This window comes from Daktulosphaira vitifoliae, unplaced genomic scaffold, assembly GCF_025091365.1.
Source record: "Daktulosphaira vitifoliae isolate Bord-2020 unplaced genomic scaffold, ASM2509136v1 Scaffold_44, whole genome shotgun sequence".
NCBI classification, from domain to species: Eukaryota; Metazoa; Arthropoda; class Insecta; order Hemiptera; family Phylloxeridae; genus Daktulosphaira; species Daktulosphaira vitifoliae.
Genome location: NW_026099613.1, coordinates 1,475 through 12,167, shown reverse-complemented (window position 1 = coordinate 12,167; position 10,693 = coordinate 1,475). Strand labels below are relative to the sequence as shown.

General features: G+C 26.6%; 1 protein-coding gene across 6 annotated transcripts in view; it reads right to left on the bottom strand.

The window, feature by feature from the left end:
- The window catches only part of LOC126908929 (sushi, von Willebrand factor type A, EGF and pentraxin domain-containing protein 1-like), a 13,724-nt gene extending 4,604 nt beyond the window's left edge, over positions 1-9,120 (bottom strand). For 3 of the 6 annotated variants that reach the window (XM_050691264.1, XM_050691265.1, XM_050691269.1), the window contains exons 1-16: positions 8,941-9,120; positions 8,676-8,867; positions 7,037-7,213; positions 6,477-6,659; positions 4,818-4,997; positions 4,440-4,658; positions 4,169-4,342; positions 3,901-4,105; positions 3,293-3,666; positions 2,960-3,160; positions 2,489-2,695; positions 2,244-2,426; positions 1,672-1,831; positions 1,479-1,594; positions 1,255-1,400; positions 1,022-1,148 (exon numbers count right to left, since the gene is read on the bottom strand). In XM_050691264.1, the coding sequence (XP_050547221.1) occupies positions 1,022-1,148; positions 1,255-1,400; positions 1,479-1,594; positions 1,672-1,831; positions 2,244-2,426; positions 2,489-2,695; positions 2,960-3,160; positions 3,293-3,666; positions 3,901-4,105; positions 4,169-4,342; positions 4,440-4,658; positions 4,818-4,997; positions 6,477-6,659; positions 7,037-7,213; positions 8,676-8,867; positions 8,941-9,073 (2,977 nt within the window). In that variant the 5' untranslated portion in view covers positions 9,074-9,120. The remainder of the gene's footprint in view (positions 1-1,021; positions 1,149-1,254; positions 1,401-1,478; positions 1,595-1,671; positions 1,832-2,243; positions 2,427-2,488; positions 2,696-2,959; positions 3,161-3,292; positions 3,667-3,900; positions 4,106-4,168; positions 4,343-4,439; positions 4,659-4,817; positions 4,998-6,476; positions 6,660-7,036; positions 7,214-8,675; positions 8,868-8,940) is intronic. The other 3 variants (XM_050691267.1, XM_050691266.1, XM_050691270.1) reach the window with 3 other exon arrangements.
- Positions 9,121-10,693: the final 1,573 nt, after the last annotated feature.

Here is a 10,693-nt window from a genome sequence, read left to right as displayed (position 1 = left end):
CAAAAAATATCAACATTAAAATATGATTATTACACGGTTGAATTTTAATAGTAAAATATTTGACAACTTATGAAAAACATTCCGAACTTAATTAGATCTTTTTTATACGTATAGAATAATCATGCATTGGTGTTGATAATGTATAACGACAATAAGAGGGCCTTTATTACATACACTATTTTTCTTTCTATTGTTATACAGTTTCAGTATTCAAAACATTAACGTAAAGTAAATAATTAAAAAGCGTAAAAATGAGCTTTTAAAATTTATAATTTCTTCGCGTTTGTTAATTACTTACAAAACAAGTTAAATTAAATTTTTCTTTTTTAAAGTTCAAAAAAAAAAAAATTAAATAAGATAAAATGATTTCAAAATTAGTATTATTAGGTAGAGTCCTAAAATCTTATTTATTTGTTAAATAAACACGTACAAAAAAGTGTACAATGATATTCAGCTGTGGTGAATAGCTAGATATATATGCTCTAATATTAAAAATTGTAATAATATAATAAAGTAAAAAGACCATTATACTTTTTTGTATAATCTTCATAAAAAAAACATTATTTTACTATATTTCGTCAAATGTTTAACTCATTATGTTTTATTTTTTTGCATTATTTTTTAACATTTAAAAATCTTAAAAAATAATACAAAATTTATCTTTAGAGATATCAAAAACCTAAAATTCAAAAATCTATAATTTTATGAATTACTTTTAAATTTGATTATAACTTAATCCAAACCTCATAAATATAAAAAAATTTAAAATAGTGTCAAATTTGCATTTATAGAATTGAGAAATATAAATATTGATGTTTTGAACATAATTTCCTATTTGAATTTAGTCTATGAATTTCGTCCAATTGTTTAAATTCTCGTTTACCGTATTGTAGTTAAATTTTCGTCAATGAACAAGTTAATGTTTTTTAAACAATTTGAAACCAAAAAATTTAAATGTATACTACAATATCAATTAATATTCACGTTTTCTGTAATTTGTATTTCTATTATAAATTCTTACGAGCATAATCGTTTTCTTGATTTAACCCGAAACAAACCGGTCGCTGTCCTGACCACTCTCCATTGATGCATACGCGTTTATTAGACCCTTCCATTGCATACTTACCAATATCCGAACATCTTGACACCTAAAAATAGTGTGATTTTCAAAAATAACAGAAAGCTAGTTGAATAATTATAAACTTTGTACACAAAATTCGTAGAACAGAGAATATGTTAATTTATGACTCTCACCAAAATTGTTCCTGCGTTAAATTCTGTTAGCTCATTAGTTATCATCGAGTCACCGATAAAAGTTATGACGTTGGGCTCACTATTTCTGAACATACATGTAGTGTTATCGCCGGTCGTGTTTGTTTCTTCAATCGGTTTTGCTGTAACTGCAATGAAAAATCAAATGAACTTTATTTTTTTTTGGCATCGTAATAATATGTAAAATAATTTTTGTGTAAACTTACTGCAATTTAACGATCTACCAATCCAATTCCCATCTTCACATCTTATACGCCAAGTTACCTTCTCCCCTATAATGTTTCCAATACAATTAAAAGTGACCTCAGTTCCATCAGGAAAACTAAAGAAGAATACTTAAATTAGTATTACATTAATACTAAAAAATATTTTTCATGAATAAATTCAGCTAATATTTACCTTTTTTCGGCGTCTTTTAATAATTCTCCATTCCTAAATATTAACGATCCCTGAACAGATTCTGGAGGACCACATGATCCTCGAAGTCCAGATAAAAGATCAATAGTTCCCAGCTCGCTTTTCTTTAGTATATCGGCACCAGTAATAAAAAGCCCACCATCTTATAACAAATAAAATAGATTTATGAACACTTGAAAAATATGAGTATGTATGCTTATAACATAATTACGACTATTGTAAATAGATTATTATTTTTAGAACTTATCAATAAAACAAAATTCTTGATTCTTATTTGAGAATTGGCTCAGTGAATTATAGTGATAACCGACATTTTTTCTGAAAGTATTTCATGAATAGAAGTGTTATAGTGTAATAAAAACATTGTTTCTGTCCGAAATGTATTTTGAATCACAGTTACCGAAATAATAAATAAATTAAGATGTTTTTAGAAGAATTTATCATTAAAATTTAGTTTCGAAAGTAGCATTCCTGTACAGTTTCAAAAATGTCAGTGAACATATATCCACTGACCCCTTCAATTATAAAACAAGAAGCTATCTTTTAATAATTACCTCTTTTGCAAGATGGAAGTTTTGGAACTAAATTCCCTAATACGCATTCTATAGAGACAGAAGTTGTTTTGATAAATTCAGGATCACATTGAAATGTTACAAATGAACCATTAGCTATGGTTAATCCAGCTCTATATCCCAATAAATATTGGCCGTGGTTTATTGATGGTAACTCACATGGAGCTAGAATTAAATTTTACAATGAAAAGTTTTACTTTAAAATTATTGTTTCATTTAATATTTACAAGGCGTGCATTCCGGAATAGAAGTATCGACATCCCAGTCTCCTTTTATGCACTGAATTCTAGGCGAGCCTTTTAAATTAAATCCCGAAAAACATGATAAAGTTACAACTTCTCCATCAGAAATTTCTGTATTTTCAGTTATGTTTAAAAAGGTTGGTTCATTAGTTCTATAATAGCCATTTGCTGTGTAAGGCACCAAGCAAGGTTCTAAAAAATATATGGATAAGTTAACATAATTTTACGCGTTATTTTAGAAAAATGATCATAATATATAATTTATTTTGTTTCAGTACAGTATAACTTGTAAGAAACGTTCAATATTCTATAACTTTTAAGGCCCTTAGAAAGTGAGACAAATTAGACTATTTAAATATACTAGTCGGTAAATAGATTAATTTAATAGCTACGTTTTACATGTTTTTTTAAAGACATTATATTATTAAGTTCAAATATTGAATAAAAATATATTACTGAGTTTGCAATCTGGTTTTGCTGGTTTCCAACGCGTTCTCCAACATTTAGCTGTGTTATTAACAATATTAGTGTGATAACCAACATTACATGTTACTTTTATCACAGTACCATGGGAATGAGTACTATTCCCATGTTTTCCAGATTTTATAACTTCAAAATGTGCAAATGTGTTGTTGGATAAAGGCTCGCAAGGACCAACTAAAAAAAAAATTATTGTTTATATAGAAAATAAAAATAATTTTTAATAATTTTTAATAAATTGTAATAAGTTAATTATTTGTACATTATGTATAAATAGTAAATTACTAATATATTTTTAAGGAACTCAACCTTTTCGTTTTCCGTGTTTTCCTTTTCCTTTGACAGTTTTTTGTGGATTTTTTTCTTCTGTTATTGTTGTATTAACCTCTTCACCATCATATTCTTTAAATAATGTATCTCCAGGTTCTCTACTCCTGGACCGCCCGGTTCCAGGACTCTTTGCTGTTTGATCTTTATTAGAAGTCTGTTTTGCTTTCATAACTTGCTGATTTTGAGCTGACAGAGCACGTTTACTTCTTATCCACAAATTTTGTAAAGTCTCAACGACTTTAAATATCATAGATGAATTTAATTTATCTGTATTCAATATATAAGATTTCCATTCGGTTTCATTTTGAATAGATCTACTTAGCCTTAGTTTCGGATGGTTGGATGGTACACATCTAAATATTTAAAATGTTAAATTTTGAGATAAATTTTATAACGATAAACACACTAATAATTTCTTTCAACAAAAATGTTCACAATTTTTTCTTTTTTTTTTATGCATGCGTATGTTTTAAATTTAAATTTATAATTTAATTTTCAGCATGTATTCTTTCTTAGATTACATAATTATGTAAGGCAAAAGTAACGAGATTAAGATTAATAATTAAATTGATTGTTTTTATATTTACTTGGGTAACACTTCAGGACTCCATTTTCCATCGATACATGTAGCTCCAACTGGTCCCGTTTCGATGGTATATTCTCGATCACATTCAAAAGCAATTTGTTTATTATTTTTAATTTTTTTAACGTATGGCCTGTAATCATATACACCCATACTTCCTACTAATAAAACTTTACCGTGCTCTATATAACCAGGAAAAGGGCAATACACTAAAAAAACAAAAAAATCTTATCTCTGATAAATTTCATATGCTTTTTATATTATTTTTAAACCTTCTTCGCATATTGGAGTTTTTCCGGACCAGTTTCCGAATCGGCATTCTGTGTACCGATCCCCTGTCATTACGAAGCCATCTTTGCATGCGAATTTTGCTCTGGCACCATGACCCATTCTTGGTGCCAAAACTATTCCGTTTTTTGGAATTTGTGGTAAATGCTTACAATGCGCTAAAATATTATTTAAATTGTTATTTCATTAAACAAAGCTTTAAATATTATTATGATATCATTATGATGATAGATGTTACTTGTTACAAACTCCTACCTGGTTCACATTTTGGTATGTACGTCCACGTTCCATTGTTGCATGCTGCAAAAGTATTATTACCACCAGATGGTTCATACTTATCAATACATTTAACGATAAGTTTATCACCGTGTTTTGCTAATACAGGAGCACCAGCTTTTTGTTGAATAGCCGTGGAATCATTTGAACGACTTACATTAACAATACCTTGCTGAATGGCTGGGACCACACATGGCGCTATAATAAAAATATATAATTATTTATTAATAACCAATTACACAGGACAATTTAGTATTTTATTAGATAGTGCTTTGGTAGCCTTTTAGTTAAAACTTTAATTTTTGTTTAAATTGTTTCTACTCTTTTTAATAAATAATGTCAAATAAAATGACTTACCGAGACATAATGGGGGTGGATAGCGCCAATTACCATCAGCCAGACATACCGTTGATGCATTTCCTACAAGAAGCATTCCATCTTGACAACGATAAATAATGGTCGCCCCTAAACCAGTTCCGCTTTCTGTGTTCTCTAGCCAACCGTTATGCAACTCTCCCGGAGATCCACAATCTATTTCTATCGTTACATTTATATTTGTTTGTTTGATATTTTATTTAATTTTTAAATAAAAAGAAAAAAAGTAGCTGACAAGTTAATTAAAAAATATTATTCTTCAGTTTTAACGAATTGCTTACGATGAAGTTTTTCTAATTAAAAATTTGAAGCTTTTCATTACAATAAATAATTAGTTTAATTAATTTCAAGTGTTCAATTTGTCACGAGAATACAATTGAACATTCTAAAAGTACAATCAAGATTTCAATTTCTTATTAAGGCGTTTTTCTAAAATATACGAGCTAAAGTTATCAATCATTTTTAAACAAAAACTATTTCGAACAAGTATTTTTATGAAATACCTTGATACTATAGCACTTGTTGACATTTTTTTTATTTTCATTTGAATTTCTTGATGAATTACTCTTAACCTTTTATATATTTAAAAAGTAATTAATCACTTTTCCTTTTATTGTAAAATTATTTAATAAATAAATGTTAAAGTATAATAAGAAAGAAAATCAATTAAGAAATTAAAATGATCAATTGAATTGCTGAGATTTCGTGGTATAATGAAAAAAATTATAATATTATAATTTTGTTGAGATATTAACTCAACAAGGGTATTGTTATTTCTTACTGTGTTTTAAGTCTGATAAAATTAATTTAAAGACATCACCGTTTTATCAAAAATTTTTNCAACAAGCGTATTGTTATTTCTTACTGTGTTTTAAGTCTGATAAAATTAATTTAAAGACATCATCGTTTTATCAAAATTATTTTATCTCCAAACATACAAAAAAAAGAACTTTTTATTCTAAGCAGTTGATTGTTGTGCCATTTCATGGATTAAGATAAAGCAAATTCGTGTATATAATATATTTATATGTAACGCTATTGCTAATGATTTTCAACGTCTGAATAGCTCGACAACGCCATAGTATTATCGGATATCGCCAACATTGTTCTATAAGGGTCCCCGTTAAAACGGTAATAACTGATAACACCGCGCGCGACCACTGGCTACGGAAAAGCTTTATGAATCTCCTGAATTCCTGGTACCCGTTTTCTATTATTTTTACTGTGCAATCCATATCATACAACTTACATACGCTTGTGATGACAAAGTTGCCTATACTAAGCCCCTTACATAATTTGTTGGTGATTCTTTTTTTTTAATTTTATCAAATTAATTCGTCAAAAATATTTAGTTAATCGATTAAATTCAAAAATAATTATAAACTATAAAAATCTTTATAAAAACAATTATAATATTTAACATTTTTATTTTTATTTTTTATTCACTTGTAATTAAAGCTCTAACATTAAATTTATATTATTTTATCATTAGCAAAATTTAACGCTATTGCATTATGTATGTATAAATATACTAGTAATATAAAAATACTATATAACAAGTTTTATTTTAGAAACTTCCTATAGTCCGTTCCAATATTTTAATAATTTGAATATTTTTTCATGATTATGTGCATCATTTACCTCGACAACTTGGTGTGATACCAGACCATTTGCCGTCAGCACCGCATCTCCTGGTTGGCTCACCTGATAATAAATTCCCGAACTTGCATTCATACGATACCACTGAATTGTATGATGTAGACGTAAAAATAGCGTTCCCGTTGAACGGGTTCTCTGGTGGACCGCAGTCTACCGCTGTAACCACAACACATGCGAAAAACGCCAAAAAGTAACCCATCGAAAATAATTGTTATTTTTAATTCTTAAATTCCAATCATTTTAACTAAACATTTTAATTGATAAATGTTTTCACTATTATTATTTTAGATGTTGAATTATTTATTTTTAATTCATTTCTGTGTAATACTATTTTTTGCATAATTATATTGTTGTAAGCGATCATAAAAACTTGAGCAATATCAATGAGTAATATTATTTTGTAATGGTTAATATTATAAGAAATTAAGTCTCACCTTTTTAACAATATGAACATTTTTCGTGAATATCGATAGAAATATGTATAGAATAATACATAAGGTTGGCAGAGAACACCCCCTCAATTTCAAGGTGGAGGTACTTACGCACACAAGATGGAGGTTCTTTTGGTACCCAATATCCATCAGAATGACACAGGCGTTCTGATTTTCCAATTAATTCATATTCATCAGCACATTTGTAGTATATGCGACAGCCAAAGTCTGTGCAGTCTCCTTGATGCCAGCCATTAGAAATTATAGATGGAGATCCACAAGTTCTTGCTTTACAATTTCGATAAATATTATTTTTAAGTAATTATATATTAATAAAATTACTTATAAAATATTTTGAACAATTTTTAATTTTAATTTTTTGTTTAATTTTGGTATCATAATTCAAAATTACAAATCGTACAATATACAATAGATTTAATGAATAATATTAAAAATTTAAGATAGATATTATATGGTAAAGTTAGAAAANAATAATATTAAAAATTTAAGATAGATATTATATGGTAAAGTTAGAAAAGTAGACTTTTAAAATAGTTTTTACGATTAACGTACAGTTTAAAAAATTCATCCTTTATAAAGATTATGAATGAATATAAGAATCGAATTAACTGTTAGTAAAGTTTAGCATATGATACTGAAAGATGCATTTAGAAATAATACTCTTATATATATACTGAATGATAGATAAAAGATAAGACACTAATTTTCTAGGAAACTATTGATTTTTTTTTTTCGTAAAAAGAAAAATTGTTTGGTTCAATATCATGTAGATAAATAATTTTTTTTCATCCCATCAGATATAAAAATCCTTTACTTTAATTTTCGTAAATGAGAACCCCTATTTTATTTTTAAAAAAATGGAAATAAAATAGGCAAAATATAAAAAATAATTTTGATTTCATAATTGTTTTTATCCGATATAAATCTTTAATAATTATCGAAATAAAAGTGTTTTATTCTTAATGAGTTTCCTATACAGAGTGGCCCAGCACTCACTGACAACTTAAATAACTTTTGATCCAGTTAATATTTTTAGCTGATTTTTTTTTTAAATAATAGTTATACGTTAGGTTTATAGCTATATCTCAGTAATTATTTTTTTTTAATTTTAAATAAAATGTAAAAAAATATCTTATTAACATTCAGTAGTAAATATTCTGTAGCATTTTAAATTTTGTGAAAATTTGAATTTTCATGTATTATTTTACGGTATTAAACATTACAAACTTGGCATTAATACCACGATAAGAAATTTGATAAGGCAATTATAACTTATCACTTTCATTCAAAGTATAGGTCATTTTCATGGAAAAAGTTACACACCTCCAAATTATAGTAATCATGAAATGATAGTGTTTTCTTCTGTCCTTTTCTCAATACATATTTCAATGTTTAATACCGTAAAATAACACATGAAAATTCAAATTTTCACAAATTTTAAAATGCTACAGAATATTTACTACTTTATTTAAAATTAAAAAAAAATAATTATTGAGATATAGCTATAAACCTAACGTATAACTATTATTTAAAAAAAAAATCAGCTAAAAATATTAACTGCATCAAAAGTTATTTAAGTTGTCAGTGAGTGCTGGGCCACCCTGTATATAACCAAATAATTTGGTCTAATTTAATATTATTATAATGTACTTAAACCTTATAATCTAGTTAAGAAAATACATTTAAATCTTCCCATGAGTATACTATAAAAGTTCTTAAAAGTACTTACGTTCGCATGTTACTTCAGGACCATACCACGAAGCAGAAATATCCATCGCCAAACACTTAGCTTTTGCAAACCCTCTCATCATAAATCCGTTTTCGCACCGATATTCAACTTCAGCTCCGACATCGTAAGTCAATTGATCGGGAAAGGCATTGTTTATTGCATTTTCGATTACAGGAGGGGATTTGCAAAATACTATTCAGGAGATTACGGTAAGATATAAAAAGTCATTTATCCTTTTTAACAACTATTTTAACTTACTACTTACCACTTTGTTTACAATACGGATCCGAGCCTGACCACGTACCAGAAGCATGGCACGTCCTATGGTCACGACCTATTAGCTGGTAACCTATTTCACAGCTATAAGTAGCCTTGTCACTAAAGAGTCTTCCGGTCATTATCACTACGCCATGTTCGGGATTCGGTAATTCATCACATTCTCTTTCTGCGGAAAAATATCAGACACACATATTAGATACAGCATGTTTATTGAACTGGAAGATCTGACAAAAATAACAAATGATTTTGCTAATATCGTTCAGCCGATAATAAGTTCATAAAACTAAAATTAAAAATAAATGCTTAAAGTAAAATTCCTCAGTATCAATTCTACACTAGTTTTAACATTTTTTTTTGCTTATTATTAATTCCCTCTCATTGAATTATTGAATAATATTATAAATATTAAAACGTGGTATTATAAGTCGTACGACAGATTATATTATAATCTTTCCATTTTAGATTTCAACAAGATATGATTTTACTTTAATTCATATGTTCATGATTTTTTTTCAATCTACAAATTTGATAAATTTGGCATTAAATCGTATTGCTAATGTTATCAAATTTTATTATCATTCTAAAGTATATAATATAAAAACATTAAACCTTTCTTTCTGAGATAATGCATTAAAGTTATCCGATTATAAAAATGATTATTTATTCAGACAAAAACATCTACACGTTAGAAATACATAAATAGGCTTTTAGTGAATTTATTAAAAAATAAATTTAGATTTGATTATTTTGCTAGTTATAACTAGTAAAACCCAATTTTTAACTGAACAGAGATAGAGCATAGTAGTTGAATTATCTCTAATTATTTAAACTATGAATAATATAAATAAATATGAATTATTATGAATATGTATTTTATTTTATTTTTGTATATTTTGCAAAAAATTATTTCATACAGTTAAAGCTAGTTGAATTTGTCGATGTCTTTACAACCATGGTTTATTTAATTAAAATAATTGTTATTTTTTGTAACATCTTCTTGAAAATTATATTCATATAACCCCAAAGAAATATTGTATAGGGGATAAAATATACCTTCTGGTTAACAACTCAAATAAAAAATAATAATATTCAGTATTTTAATTAGGGGAAACATCTGAAAACCGATTTGTTTAAGTCTAATGAATAGAGTTGTATAAAAAAATTATTTGAACCCTTTGTACACTTATTTATTTTTTTACGAAAAAACATCCATTACTTATTACTTGTTTTAATTAAACTCATGGTTCAAATGAAATATCGAGCGTAATTAAGTAAATTAAGTATTGTTATTGTCAACTCTTCTTGGTTAATTAGTAAAATATTATGTTGATTTATTAAATTTTAATTAATAAATAATAAATAGGTAAGAGTAATAAAATGTCTTATTTTTTGCTTAGTTCTTAACTTATATTTGATTATGTCTATCTTGTATAGATTTATAATTTATCCGGAGTTTAATTAGATGATGATAAAATGTATCATTAATAATATAGAATAATTACATTATACATACTTATTGTTTGAGTTTCTAGAATATTTCTCTGTGTTTATTTTTTTATAATACGTTTTCATGACGCATATTGTCAGATGTAATACAATTATTTTCGTATAAAATTATAGTTCTTAAAGTTGTAACACTAAATAATTGTTTAAATAATAAGGTNAATTCTTAAAGTTGTAACACTAGATAATTGTTTAAATAATAAGGTTTATTTCAAGCATATATCATTACAGTTTAT